The sequence below is a fragment of the Mycetomoellerius zeteki genome, unplaced genomic scaffold, assembly GCF_001594055.1.
Source record: "Mycetomoellerius zeteki isolate Tzet28-1 unplaced genomic scaffold, Tzet1.0 scaffold72, whole genome shotgun sequence".
NCBI lineage: Eukaryota > Metazoa > Arthropoda > Insecta > Hymenoptera > Formicidae > Mycetomoellerius > Mycetomoellerius zeteki.
This window is the reverse complement of record NW_017257742.1, coordinates 868,318-883,692: the sequence shown is the minus strand read 5'-3', so window position 1 is coordinate 883,692 and position 15,375 is coordinate 868,318. Positions and strand designations below refer to the sequence as shown.

General features: G+C 35.8%; 1 protein-coding gene across 8 annotated transcripts in view; it reads left to right on the top strand.

Moving 5' to 3' along the window:
- Patronin (calmodulin-regulated spectrin-associated protein patronin) overlaps window positions 1-15,375 on the top strand; it is a 73,619-nt gene that overhangs the window by 50,420 nt on the left and 7,824 nt on the right. For 6 of the 8 annotated variants that reach the window (XM_018458296.1, XM_018458301.1, XM_018458299.1 and 3 more), the window contains 16 exons: window positions 3,214-3,429; window positions 3,668-4,122; window positions 4,274-4,389; window positions 5,142-5,252; window positions 6,651-6,732; window positions 7,050-7,266; window positions 7,380-7,908; window positions 8,120-8,286; window positions 9,871-10,050; window positions 11,390-11,523; window positions 11,598-11,751; window positions 11,838-12,036; window positions 13,084-13,319; window positions 14,265-14,433; window positions 14,558-14,832; window positions 15,002-15,295. In XM_018458296.1, coding sequence (XP_018313798.1) covers window positions 3,214-3,429; window positions 3,668-4,122; window positions 4,274-4,389; window positions 5,142-5,252; window positions 6,651-6,732; window positions 7,050-7,266; window positions 7,380-7,908; window positions 8,120-8,286; window positions 9,871-10,050; window positions 11,390-11,523; window positions 11,598-11,751; window positions 11,838-12,036; window positions 13,084-13,319; window positions 14,265-14,433; window positions 14,558-14,832; window positions 15,002-15,295 — 3,534 coding nt within the window. The remainder of the gene's footprint in view (window positions 1-3,213; window positions 3,430-3,667; window positions 4,123-4,273; window positions 4,390-5,141; window positions 5,253-6,650; window positions 6,733-7,049; window positions 7,267-7,379; window positions 7,909-8,119; window positions 8,287-9,870; window positions 10,051-11,389; window positions 11,524-11,597; window positions 11,752-11,837; window positions 12,037-13,083; window positions 13,320-14,264; window positions 14,434-14,557; window positions 14,833-15,001; window positions 15,296-15,375) is intronic. The other 2 variants (XM_018458300.1, XM_018458302.1) reach the window with 2 other exon arrangements.

Below are 15,375 nucleotides of genomic sequence, written 5' to 3'. Positions count from 1 at the left end.
AAACATTTTTTTTCGATTTCTCTGAAACGGAGCAAAAACGAGCATATGTCTATAGGACTTTTTTTCTTAGTTTTTTACTCCTCTACACGCTCCCGAAGTTTTGCCATTTAATTTGGAAACACCCTGTATATATGTTTATAATATAATATATATATATGTGTATTTATACAATTTTAAGAAAGTTTCGTAATAATGCAGAAAATGAATTTTTCTTACAAATTAGGAAAGATTTATTTTCTCACAAACAAATTTTATTGTGGCTTTTTTATGCGCATTGATTTTTTTACGATTGTTATTAGCTTCCTTTCATGACAATATCAATAAATTTTTTTGTTTGCTCCAAAGTATTTTGAAGTACTCTACTTTGTAATACACGTCATTATTTCACGGAGAAAATGGATCTCTTTCGTCGTGAAAGGCGATGCTGCAAAATTATTGAAGTATCTATGTAGCCAGAAATGCTAATGATGCTTTTGTCAGTACAAAACGCGTCGGCTCCTATGAGAACGAAGGAAAGTGGTGTTACAAATTACATTGTCAATAGCTTACTTTACGCTACTCCGGGAACTCACGGACAAAATGTAGCCGAGACTACCATGGTTGAAGTTCCGTGAAACTTCACGAAAACTGAACTTTATACTCTCATCCCACGAGGATGTCTGTCATCAATGTCTGTTTATACGAAACGTGTTCAGGGAAGCTGCTCGAACGAGAACCTGATTTATACACTAAGAAAAAAATATAATAAATTTTAATAAAATATTTATTTGAATATATATATATATATAGAGAGAGAGAGTGCCAACTAAACATTCACTTACAGTAAATAAACATTTACTGAATAAAAAGAAATGATGGTTAAATCAAATTAATGATTCTTGTACTAAATTAATATACCTTTGTATTATTTAGTTCGCATTTTTCAAACAAATAAAATTTATTGAAATTTATATATTTAGTATATTTTTTTAATGTAGACTGTACACTGGAAAAAGTCTGGTTGCATTAATTGGAATTCTGATTGAAAATGGACAAATTAAAATTTTCTTGTTGACTTTATTATAATTCTAGTTGAGATAACCAGAATTTTGACTAATCAGAATCCTCTGATTTGTTCATTTTCAACCAGAAATTTTTCTCAGTGTATCAGCTGCTTTTAACTGTTATTTTTTATAAACTTGTAAATTGCTTTTAAAACACTCGCTGTTCAAAACACCACGATGACCAAATGATACTACAACATGATATGTTAACTCTGAACGAATCATGCCGAGATTCTGTTAGGATCTGCTCCTTCAAGATATGGATTGACTCGACTTAAGAGAGCTCGAATATTCTCGTGAAATAAATGTCGGGATATGTGAAAAATGTTTTCCTTTTCTGTAAAATACACAGTATGTAAGAATTACGTCAATACTTTCTGTTGAAAGTATGTTTCTCTGAAAAATACGGAAAAAGTTAGAATATTTGAACGCAGAGAATTCTTTGCTTTATATTAGGTATTATTATACAAGAATATATTTTATATCTTCATATTCTTTTATGTTTTCTCTCTCTTCTGAGTTTCTGATAAAAGGATAGATGTATATTTGTCACGTTTGTCACACAAGAAAGTCTAGATATTTTTGTAATGTCCCAGAAGAAGCATTTTTTTTTCTTGAAGTCAAAGTTTGAAAAATATTTCTGTACTTTGAAGATACGCGATCTTTACGTAAATCTCTCGTAATCATTAAAGCGCTTTCTGCATTTTTATGATTACAAAAGCGTATATGTTCGTAAAATGAGAAAGCTTAAATATTCTCATGAAATAAAGACGAACAAGGCATTCAGGTATACGCGAACTTACACAGCTGCAGCTTAAGGATTATAAATATTAAACGACTTAGAAAAGAAACTGAAGATAAACTGCAATGTAACTACTTTTGCACGCAGATGAGTAACGATCGCCGACAATATTTTTACTTCGTATTTGTTTCTTGTTCGCTTCTTTGCGCACCGACAATATAATTATATTTATTAGACCGACAATACGCTAGGAATTCTGGTGCTTACTATCTTTCAATAATCTCTGCTTCGCGTATTTTTTTATCGTTTGCTCAGTAATTTCGCACAAAAATTTTTACAGATCTTCTTTTCGATATTTCGTTTCATATTGTAGTTTTCTTGTGCAAAACGAACATTCCTCGCTTCATGATCTATTAATGCTGCTCGTTTAATCTAACAGAATCTGTGTTAAAGTAATATTTTACAAAATATTATTTACGAACCTATAGTGTTTCGGAGTTGTTTGATCTTAAAAATTAATTAATTTAATTTTGATCAAGTAAACTTTAGAAAAGAAAATATTTGTCAAATTTAAAAAGGAAACAAAGTTCTCTATTATTTTTATGTGCGTATATTTTATTTTATCTTACATTCTTATGGATGTAAATCTATACATAAAATAAGATAACGAATTATGCAATAAACAACATAATAGGAAAATAATAAGTAGAACTTTATACATAAAATTTCAATTTATTTGGTTCTTCGTTCTTCATTATTCGTTCTTCATTCTTCATTGTTCTTTGTTCTTCTTTCTTGTTCTCCTTCCTTTTTCGTTCTTCGGTGTCTACAGTCTTTTTTGCTTCAATTCGCTTTCTATAGAAGTCTTCATGGTGGATTCGAAGTATCTGATCTTGTCGGCTTCCTCGGATACTGAATGCTACTTGAAATAATGCTTTCGCATCCTTCACCGCACGACTATAGTCATCGCAAAAAGCGAACAAAAGATTATTATGAAGACAAGGTCGCTCTTCCCCTCCGTTTCCTTTGAACTCGATCATCTGTGGCACTTTCACTGTGTTAAGTTCTCTAGACAGAAAAATACTTCAATGATTTATCATTATAAATATCGTTTATCATTGGAAATGCTAATCATATAATTATTGACTCATAAAAAATTTATAGAATAAAAATATTTTTGGCTCTTTTGTGTTATTCGTAAAAAAGTGTATAAAAAAATTTTATATATATTTGTCGAACAGAATTTATGTATTAAAAATCTTCAAAATATCTACATTTAGTACGATGATTTATCTAGTTTTAATTATATATAATCGCGCAATTATTTGCGGAATTATTTAAATCCAAAATAATTATGTGGACATAGTGGTTTTGGATTTAAATTGTATAATTACCTGTAATTTTAGAGATAAATTTTGATGTTTACAGGAACAAGAGCATTTGAAACCGCAAATCGTACACGCGCTTTCCAATGCGGAGCTCTATTGCCTCGCGCTGGCCAACATATACTCGGATCCTAACTATCACAATCAGAATCACTACGGGATCCTGCAAGCCTTGGCCAGGAAAGGAGTCTACGTCGCGGAGCAGAACAATACTCAGCTCACCGAAACGATCCTCATTCAAAATTCACCACTTAAGATGGTAAGCTTGCCAGTGCACATGTAACGTGCGCACAGTCTGTGCGTTTCCTCTTCTCCAAGACATTTGAACATCTTCAAGTGTCGAGAAGTAACAATTTGAAATTGCTAGAAGATATTAGTATAATTTATCCATGATATCTTCAAGAAACTGCACAAATCCTATTATCTAAATATTTTATTACGATAGATCGTGTGAAATTATTTTAATTAATGCTAATAATATTTCTATCTCATTACAGTCCGCGCATATGGCTGTGATAGAAGGCCTGATGGTCTTGTACGCGAAGGAGGTGGTGACAGGAGATCGGGTAGTATCGGCTATACAACGATTCGACCCCCAGGCCGAGGTGGACGTGCCGTCGGATCATGAGAAGGGTCTCTTGCTCTGGATCAATCACGCGTCGCACGCGCTAATTGCCAAGATTCAGAGCGAGGAGGGTGGTGGCGACAAAACGCGGCTGCCTGAATTACCCGCTGCCAAGGACTTTCAATCCCTGTGCGACGGTGTCGGCCTGGCGGCTGTTGTCGCTTTTTACTGTCCTAGCGAACTCAACTGGATGGAGATTAGGGTGTCGAAAAGACCTTCGGTAGCGGACGCACTGCACAATCTCTCTCTGGTGCATGCATTCTGCATCAAATGCCTGCCCTACTCGATTTTCCACATGCAGCCTGACGACGTTACGTACATGAGAGGGTGTGTTAATCTAATTAAATTCGAAATTACACTTGTATCGCGCGATTAATATTTTTCTTTTACAAATCTTTTACAATATATTATACTGATTTTAGAAAAGATAATTATTAGTTGTCCTTTTCTTTTTGATTATTCTTGCCATAATTTTTAGGTCGATGAAACAGAATCTAGTGGTCTTTCTGGCTGATATGTACAACGTCTTGGAGATTCATCCAGCGAAATGCGTGCGCTATCCTGGTGAGGAGCGGGCGATGCAATACCTAGATGGTACGTAGACATTTTACGATATGGAATGAGACTGTCTATTAGAAACAGATTTGCGCGACAATATGTGGTATTTGAGCTATACTTCAATGAGAGCGAGAAAGAGAGAGAGAAAGAGAGAGGAGTTGTGAAAATTGGTGGTGGATAAATGTGATTGGTGGAGGCTGCTGTACACTGGACTTTTATACCCGTTCTATTATTTATTTTATTATATTTTCCTCCATGAAAAACCTACTACTATTGCAGGGAACGTACATTGTATGTAATTTTGTCTTAAATTACAAATTAATTGAATTATATTAAATTACAAATTAATTCAATATAGCATGAAATAATTCAAATAAATCATCAGTACTGAATATCAATGAGGAATGTTGCTTGCAATTGTAATGGTATCACGCTTTTTATCAGTGTCAATACACACACTCAATATCTCAGCCTCTTGATCCGGATTCCCCTCCTCGAGAGCAGCGACTAATTATATTATTTCCATTGGATACCAATTGATCTTTTTTGCGAATGCGAACAACAATGAGGTCGCCGCTGCAACGGGCAAAGAGATATGATATATCAGCCAAACTTACGAACTTACTACCTCCACACGCAGCACTTAATCTACAACTGTAATATTTCCATATATTTCTATGGCGTAACTTCTTCTTGACGCTTGACTCGACAACGCTATCCTCGCCTTCTTCTTTCGTCAACTTCCGGTTGTCCATGAACCACATGATACGGCGCGGCGACGGGTGCAGCCTGCCCGCGCAATAGTCATGGCGTAGCTCATAAGAGAAGCCTGCCACAGTCTATAGCTCCGATACCTGATCTGAGAAGCAACCTCTCCGTAACCGCGCCAGGTTTCACAGGTATCCATACGTTACCACACAAAGAATCAATCTCATGTCTAGGTGATCGTCTACTTTTGCGAGTCGCGTTTCCGTGGACTGATATTGCCGTTTTTTAGAATGTCTCGAAGGGATCAACGACTTAATCGCCTTATCGCGCTGCCATTCATGTATGTAGGTGTGCCAGGTCACCCACATTTAATGCGACGCACACTTATTCTGTTATAGACAGTGTATATAATAAAATATTTGTGATCGTTGCTAATATCAAGTTTAATTAAGATCTATTGTACTATTAAATTCTAAAATTTAACAGCAGTATTTAGCTTTCATTTAGCATCAATCTTTTAGTATGATCAACATCATCTCGTCACACGGATATAAAAGTGTACATATAGAAAAATTTTACTTGTATTGCTTTGGAAAGAAGTGTATCATTATTGAGAAATTAAGCTACTATATCATTAAAGATCTAAACGCGACATTTTATCTGGGAAAAGAGAAAGGCAATGCGTTTTTTCGATAATTCTTATGTACATTAACTAAAGAAAAATCACGTGATCCCGTTGGACTAATCTCTTAGTGAAGTTCATAAATTGCGAGGAGCACTGCTTATTACTAATCACATATTGTTTGCATTTCATTCAATCACGATCGTGAGAGCATAGAGTGATATATATATTCCCCCGGGAACAGACCTGCATGTAAATCGCATAATTTTGCGACACGATTGTTGGCTGCTTGCCGCTTGCATTGTATCATTGGCTTCATCTTATGTTTCTTTTGCATGAGATTTTGAGTCGGTGCGCTGCTGCCAGTCACTGTCAACGAGAAAGATGAGAACTTCGTCGTCATTCATTAAGGTCCACTCCATGTTTAGTTAGTACAATTACGTTGCGACGTTGTATTCATACTTGGTTCGTTTATGGTGTCATTTGGTTTATGGTTTTATCATGTACCGAGCTGTTTGTTTCACGTTATATTCATTTTCAGATTTGTCCGACACTACGACAAAAACTAGAAATTAGAATATTAGTTTATTAGACTATTAGTGACTCGATGTATATCTTTGTATTTGCTCTCAAAATATATGACATAGATTTTTCTGTTAACATTTTAATATTTGGGATTTGCACAAGTTGAAATTCTGCGTTATCGTTTCATTTCTGTCGGTGCATTGAATTCTGATGGTCTCACATTGAATTCGTTTTGCTGGTAATACAAAATAATTTACATGAGAATTTCACATTGTGCCCTTAAATTAATTTGTTGTCTAAGCTTTATTTAACGTAAATTTATTATCTGTTGAGCATCTTACTGTTTCTACTTGAATATAGTTTGAGTGATGAATGAACCTCCTCATACAATTAAATAAAAATGTAGACAGGCGATCGATTCATCGTTAAATTATCTTTCCAGTTACGAAGTCAACATCAAGCAGCACTGTGAAAAAGTCGCAATCTTTGCAACAAACTGCCGAGAGTTACCCGTACGATGATAGGTGCGTTGTCATATTTAACGTTTCAAGAGCATTCTAAAGCAAAATATATGCCTGCATACTTACAGAATTTATTAATAAACTTTGCAAATATATTTTCTATTTTTTCAAAGAATACATTATAAACATCAATTATAAAAATAAGAATTAACAAATTAATTTATTTTGTAATATTTATTATTGCTCGTTGTGTGGCCGTTTATTTACAAATTAATTAACGAGTCTTATATTCTTTTCAATTTACAAATATAGTTGCAACTTATAAAAATAAATTTGTTGTATACATATTCGGTAGAAATCAAATTCAGTTTTTCTTACAGACGCGCAGGTAGCGAAGAGAGTTTCGTAGTGCATCGTGGCAAAGGCATTCCCACGCTGAGCTCCGTAGCTGATGAGAAATCCATTAGAACTGAAGCCGCTGGTCGGCCGAGCAATTGGGAAGAACAACGACGGAGCTCCTATGCCGGACGTCGATCAAGACGGAACAGTATCACGGACGATTCTCAATTGACTATCGAGAATTTCGGCGGGTCTCAGGTATGTAGCTGCGCAGAGCGACGTCATTTCATTCGTCGCACGAAGAAGACTTTGGCGCGGAAGGATTATCTCGAGCGGACAAGCAGTATGATCGAGTGATTTCTTTTATCCAGGATAATTTACACAATTTTGGTAGAAATCCGGATAAAGAGCTAGGCGCGCACACTGGCAAGCGCAATGCCACCGAACCAACGTTGCCTGCGCGATCCAGCGTCCAAGATGTGTACGGCAGTGGCGTGCAGCACATAATCGCGGACAACGGCTACAGCGGCAGTGAGGAGCCGATGAGGCTGCGACGACAGGCGTCCAACAGCAGCTTAGATAACGTCGCTCTCCGGCAAATCTTACATTCCAACGTAGAGAACGACAGCAGTACGGATAGTGGTGGTGGTAGTGGTGGTGGCAGTGGTGGTGGCGATGTCCCCACGAAGTTCGCCAGTTTTGCGAATTTGAGTAGGCAGAGCTCAGAAAAAGGAATCAATTTCACATATACGGAACAAGACGACGCTAAATCGAATAGGAAACATGGCCAGAGTAATGGGAATAGTGAGAAGAAAACAACGTTTGCCACTCTGCCAAACACAACTACGTGGCAACAGCAGAGCAGCCAGCAGTCGCAGCAGATGGAGCAACATTCAATTGGTAAGTTATTAAAGTGAGAGAAAAATTCATTTGGAAAGTTTCAAGTTGATTAGAGAAAAGTTAGTATAATATTTATAAAATATAATATTTATGGAATGTATACATTCATGTGTATTATTAGCAAGACAAGAGAGAGTGTAGTATTTAAGGATATATTACTTAATTTTATTTATATCTAATTTTGGAATAATTGAAAATACTCTGTGCTTAGATGAGAACGGCGGTAATACCATAATGGCCTCGCAGCTGAATAATATACGACTGAAGCTCGAAGAGAAGCGACGACATATAGAGAATGAGAAACGAAGGATGGAAGTTGTTATGTCGAAGCAACGGCAGAAAGTGGGAAAGGCTGCTTTCTTGCAAGCGGTCACGAAGGTAAAAACATATGGGATTATTCCAAATGTATTCCATATAATTTAGGAAGTCTGCATAATACACATTGACCTACTTGAATATCATTGTCATCAATTCTGCATATCTCAGTTCTACATACACATCATTGTTATAGTCAGAATTTTCAATAATTTGTTTCTTTGATAAAAGATATAGAATAATACGGGAATATATAATTCAGTACGAATTAGGGGAACGTTGTGAATTTTATTACACACAACATTAAGGTCTGCCATGCTGTGTGACAGCTACTTTTCGAATCTAGGCACGGGTGTTTAGTATAGAGCAAATAGTATGAAGACTGTACTATATTTCAGAAAGTACAGAGTTTCTTTTTCTTCCGCCTTCTATTTACGTTTTTCATATCATGTATTTTTGATTGTAATTATACCCTAATTGTTTAATATTGCTTGTACATATAAATGAATCTATATTAGTTGAATTTGTAGTATTATTGGCAAAGTACATGAATGTACAATATATGATTGCTCAGTTTTAGATAACAATCGAATTTTGTTTTTAACTCATCTATTTATTTTTTATCTAGATATATTCGTGTAGATATCATCATTTTGATCGCTTTGGTTGTACATAGTAAGACCTTATCTCTTCTTTGTTTGCGCCTTAAATAATCTCGGTTGCCATGTTGTCTTAACACAATTCTCTTTCTGACATTTCAGCTGTACTTGATGGTAAGCGCATGCTCTGACGCTAAATTTTTGCATTATAACAGGATTGAACATTTCTATTTAAATCACATTTCTGTTTAAGCAGGAATTTTTTCCGTTCGCCAAGTACAATCTTTATTTAGCAAATGTTATTTTTTTTTAAAACGACATCGATATCTTGGAACTCGAACAATTAATATCATTTAGTTATTTCAGTTGAGCATGGATAACTTATTTTTTTTAACATTATTGTGACAATTAAACTAAAATGTTCTTGTGCGAGTTTATCTTTCATTTTTTCTTTAATGTTCGTTTTCCAAAGTATTGATAGAGTTGTGAATGTGTATTGATTCTTAAACAGTGTCTGAGGAAGATTCGTAGGTTCGTTTTGTTTAAAGCACTGCATGCTGTTTTACAAACATATTTCCATTGAAAGAGGGTAGTGAGTTTATGCGTATGTAATATAGAAGAAAGTTTCAAGTCGAATTACTTTTAGTAATATACTAGTCGAAGTACTAATCGCGTGTAACTATTATGATCCTTTTATGGTATCAATACTACACGTGTCACATAAGTGAAATTATATACTTAATTTTAATTATATATCACGTGTGAAGTTATATATACTTAATTTTAATTATATATATCCACGCGTGCACATAAGATTAATTTTTTTGTACATTTACAATTGCAAACGAGATAGCGCGCTCTTAGTTTAAGTCAATTGTTTAATTAAGTATGATTTGCGAGCCACTCTGGATGGGCTTTGGCACTTAACGCGCTTGAGTGTAGCGTGACCTTTGGCCGCGGGGAGACACTCGGCACCTTGGTGATTTGGTGGTGATTTGGTGGCGGACTCTGAGTACTTAACAAGGCACGCTGGTTGGGCTGGTTGCAGGGTAAGGTTAAATCTCCTTCTTCGTCAACGTCCGGGGGGGACAGTCCGGCCGAGACAGTCGGTCCCCCCACTCCTGTAACCTCCGGATCTTCCGGGGCGACCCCGACGAGCGTTTCCGAGGCGTCCTCTGTACCCCAACAACCCCTTCAAGAAAAACCACAGAGACCCTTCTCGCTCAAGGTACGATATCACCAGCAAGTGTTTCAGTGTAGACGAGAAACTCCGTAATAACTTATCGTTTTTTTCCTAGAAGATTATTTATATTACGCGCTTATGTGAATGGCTTTCGAACATCGATTATTACGTTCTTTTTCTTTCGTCCCTATTGTAGTGAAAGGACTCAGTAAGAAAAATGATTATCTTCCCTCTCAGTGTTTAGCAATTACGAAACTAAACGGCCGTGACAATGCTACAAAATGTACAGCCGCTTTGTATATCTACCCCTTTAGTAGAAATTACTTTTGATAAAACGGACCATATTATTTTGCTTCTTGACGCTTTTACATAGTAGAGGAAAACGAAACCTTGCATCCCAAGATGATTACGGCAGATGTATTTTATGACGTGCAGACCCACTTGAGCATTCGTTAATACCGTGCTTCTGGTACGCATGGTGCAATACTAAACACTCCCTGGAAAATAGTAGCACATTTACTTACATTTATATCTGTGTCGGTGACGGTTACTATATAGTCAATATTTAATACGATTTCTCTCTTCTACTAACAGAACAAATTTTACATTCTGATATGTACATATATTTGTCTAACTGATATCTAATATTAGCTGTGTTATGAAAATTTAATTTAAGTTTCTGCTTCTAATTACGCTGTTACTTACGACTGTTGCGGCGAATCATTTAAATTCGATACCCGTAATTAAAGTGCACCTTAAATTAAAGTGCCGTGAACTTGGAGAAATTCAAGAAGACTTGACATAGTTACATAAGATATTGATCAAACAGACGGATAAATGTTGCATGTATAGTGTCACCAAGTTTCCGGCCATTAACTGAATCGAGAATCTGTCTGTGGATCGCCAATTATTACGAACGTAATAATTGACAAATTAAATCTATCATCATGTTTTGTTCGTACTTATTTCGGGTAAATATTCGTAAATAGTATTAAATGATGAATAATGAGATATTTTACGTCATATAACGCAAAACGCAAGTGCCAGGCCTCAGTGATACACACTACACAGTTCATAGATTTGTACGTCGTTTGTTTTAACTATTTTACTTATTTTAATTTTGTAGATTTTTTTTTATTCTCGTGTAAAATATATCATATATATAATAATAAGCGTACATGTACACTTTAAACAATTACATGATTAGGAAAAATCCGAGACTTTTAATTATTTTATAATGAATATGATTAGTAATTTTTTTATATTTAAAAACAAAACGCTAAACAGAATCGAATTTCTCTATATTGAAGTATTACACACAAGTACGCATTTGTAGTACCGTAATATCTTTCTGAGAATTCCATTTCTTTGATAATGAATATAGGAAATTAGCGAGGATGTGCGGGATGTCGAGCACAAGTGGCTGGAGCACGACGGTAATGCGCCATTCATTGAGACCAGACGCACTCCAGATATCGAGAATATGGATCCCGAACAGTATCGTCAATCCATAACGCAGTTAGTACTCATGCCTGTAAAAATTACAGTGGAATTACGAAGACTATCATCATGCAAAATGTTGTTTGTTATAGAATGAATAATAGCCTGAGCGAAATTCAAGCGGATATACAGCGTTTGGCGAATCAGCAGAATCAGATTCAACAGCAGCACCTGATGTCGCAGCATCAGAAACAGATGCAGCAACAGCTTCAGCAGCTGCAGAGTCTCAGTCACCAGCACATGCAAGTGCGTATTGCATTCCGAAAGTACATTCTGCGTCGCATCATGCTATTAATTTATTAATTGTTTCTTTTCAAATTTTTATCTTGCAGTCTTACGGAATGTCACCGATGAATCCGTTAACGCCCAGATTGCAAGATTCGCAACAATCGCAGTTCTACTTGCATGATCAGCCGCAAGTGCAGAGGAGAATGTGGGGTCAGCCGGTACCCACCCAGAGTTTGGCCAATGAAATGGCCGCAGTAGGCTATCAGCAGTCTATGGATTCGCGATTTAGTCCTCAACCTGCCGGTACATAATTAAATTAATTTAGAATAAATAAAATAATAAGAATAACACTTCAAAGAAGCTACGCGGTTTATTATTATTTCTAGTTTGATACTTTGTTAAACGTCAATATTTCGTAAATATTGTAACCTGATAAAATGAACTACAATATTAAGGGTCGACAAGAGTGACAAGCCAACTCATTTACATCTGATTTGTGGTACTATTTAACTTGCAATTTCATTCTTAAAAATAATAATAATAAATAAAATTATATGCTCTTTATTTACGGTGCAGATACGTTTTCATGTTGATATTTTATCTTCTGGAAGTAATATTACGTCATGAAACCTTTTTGGTTTCTTTTTTTATGAAGTTGCAAAGGTTCATACAGAGCCAGATTTTATAAAATTTTCGGATTCTCGAAAATTTTTATTAATAAAATTATGTACACTTTAACTACACTATAGTACATATCAGGTGAGATATCAGAATAAATTTTTATTTTGCCCTCTTTTCCAAAAAAAATCGTTCTTCAGGAGCCTTCAGGAGTCTTTCTTGAATATTGCAATTAAAACGCGATTCATGTAATATTTTAGCCACAATTTCAGCATAAAGAAATTCGTCTTCGATTTGAGGTCTTCACAGTCTCTCCTATCGATCCTTAACAAAACGTTGGCATTTAATGAAATATCAAGATACGAAGATAATCCGCAAACTGCAAAGCTTCTTTGAAGGAAATACCCGTAGAAGTCTTAAAAGTGTGAAGGACAAAACTTACAAAACAAACAACAAACTACAGTCAATTTAGTATTAATAAAAAATAAATTAATGTTTAAATTAATAATATTAATAATGTTCTGTAGCTACTATATATGTAATATATATTTTTTTACATACATATGATATAGAAAATATTCTGAAAACTGCACGAATCTTAAAGCAATTTTCTTTAACCAAAAAGCTTGCCTGCAGAATTTGCTTTTAGAGATTGAAAATTAACGGCTGTCATATTTCCCTTTTTTAATTTTAATACGCTTCAGTAGATTATTTCTGAATGTTTTTTCATAGCTTATCAGCAGGACATGCGCATGTATGCGGATCCAACGAGGACTTGGGCCACGCCGCACTCGACGCAAAAGGGATTCGTTTTGCACGACACTCAGGAACCAAGGTACCTCAACGGGGATCATAGTCTGTGTAATAATCAAATGAGCCACCCCGGTCCGGCCAGCGTCTTTCCAGCGTCTTCGGCGCTTTTCAACCAAACACAAGCCACATCTGCTAGTCCACAACATCGTAACACTGTAAGTGTTCCCTGTGATTTTATTTTATTTTTTAAATCTACGTTTTTTACACACTTATTAATGATCCAAATCGCGCGCACGCGCGAAGATTATATTATTTCTACTATTATACCGTTTTATCATACTCACTCACTCGTCACAAATCTATTTATATTTATACTAAATAACTTTTCTGCATACAATGCACACACGCACGTGATTGTATCAATTTATTACGAAAGACAGAAAGACGGGCGAGACTGAATGCTGCACCCACAGCAGCGATTATTGTGTGAGTGAAAAGTTATAGCTAAACGTTCGCGATGCGTGCGCCGACCATCAGCTCGATTTGGTCACTTCAATACAAAGGATTGGCCCCGAGCGAGTACGTATATGCATGGGAACCAGTTGATGATGTAATGCACGCTTATAGATGCTTGTTCTTGATACCCAACATGGCAGACACTACCCACACTAGCCAGTCTTAGCATCTAGACGATCGCGTTCGGCTCGGAAATTTACACCTCTAGTCTTTTCTGAAGTGATTTGTAAATTTAAATAATATGTATTTCCTCAACTCGGCCGTCGCAACATCGCGCGATTACTTCACTAAGGTTTGCCTTGGCTGGTTTACCTTATTTTTATGCATTTGCGTCTCGCTTTTGATAGACGCGGAAAGAAAATGATCATTGAATTATGTGAGAAAACAATGTTGCGACAATAGTGCCGTGATAGTGTTTTGTAAATATTTCAAATCTGTACGTCAAATACAAATTTACTCATTCTGAGTCTTGTGTATTTTACATTATATGCACTCTATGTTGTTAGACATTAACTGGGTCTCTTATCATCTATTTGTTTAAGATTCTGTACAATTTGTACGGAAAGATATTATATTATTTATTAAGATATTAATAAAATATGTATTTATCTTGTTCTCTTATACATCATATTTTGCTATCTTAGGTTCATCGAATAAGTCAGTTAATTAGTGAAAGTCCTGAACCTAAGAGATCAACTGTACATCACATCCCGATCTCATGTGAAAGCCCGACGGAGAAGAGGCAAGCTTTGCACACTCCTGTACCAGCTCCGCCTGTCGATGACATGAAGCCCCAAAATATATCTTTTATTGGTAATGAAATTTTGTTTTATCATTGTTTCGCGATTATATGAAAAAACGTTTTATACGTGTTTTAAACTATATTAATGTAAAAGAAGCCATGAAATTTCTTAAACCTTTTTTTTTTATTTCGAAGGCAACGACGACGATATTGCACAGGGTATTCGCGGCTTGAACATCACGTCAGGTAGTCGTACGTACAGAATACCATCGCCAACTAGACCCACGATATCGCAGAATTCTTTCCAACCTCATCCGTCGTTGAGGGAGACGTCGCGTTCGGCCACTCCGGATGTTACACCTCTCGATTCCACGGACCCGAACGAGAAAGGATTCTATATCTCCTTCGACAATGACGCTCCTAAAAAACCAAAACCGACTCTCAGAGTGAAAAGAACGTCTCCTAAAAAGGTGAGTGCATTTTTGGTTACAAATAAATTTTTATATTCTTAATTTTACTCTTAATTATTTAACTTCTCTCTTTGTTTCATATTCGTTTATTTCGAATAAGAATTTTACTATATGTATCGTATTTCTTAAAAAGGAAGCAATTATTAAATAAACAATAATTTTTTTTAAGGAACGAAGTGTGTCCTACATTGAGCACGAGAATTTTACAATGCACTCAGAATCACCTTCTGCTAACGCGATAGAAAAGCAGAAACAAGTGGAAACTCAGCGGGAATTGGAGCGGGAAAGATTGCGGCAAGCCGACGAAAGGGAACAGCAAAGACAAGAAATGAGAGACAGGGATTTCAAACGGGAAATGGAGAGGGAACGACACAGGGAGAAACAGCGAGACAGTAGCACAGATAGCCGACATGCTTCCGGAGTTGGTCTGGTGATTGGGAATCAACTTACGAATCCTGATCCGGTATATATTACAATAATATTTACCATTCAAATAATAATAAATTCTATATATAGTTACACATTTGTTTCTTTTGATATTAG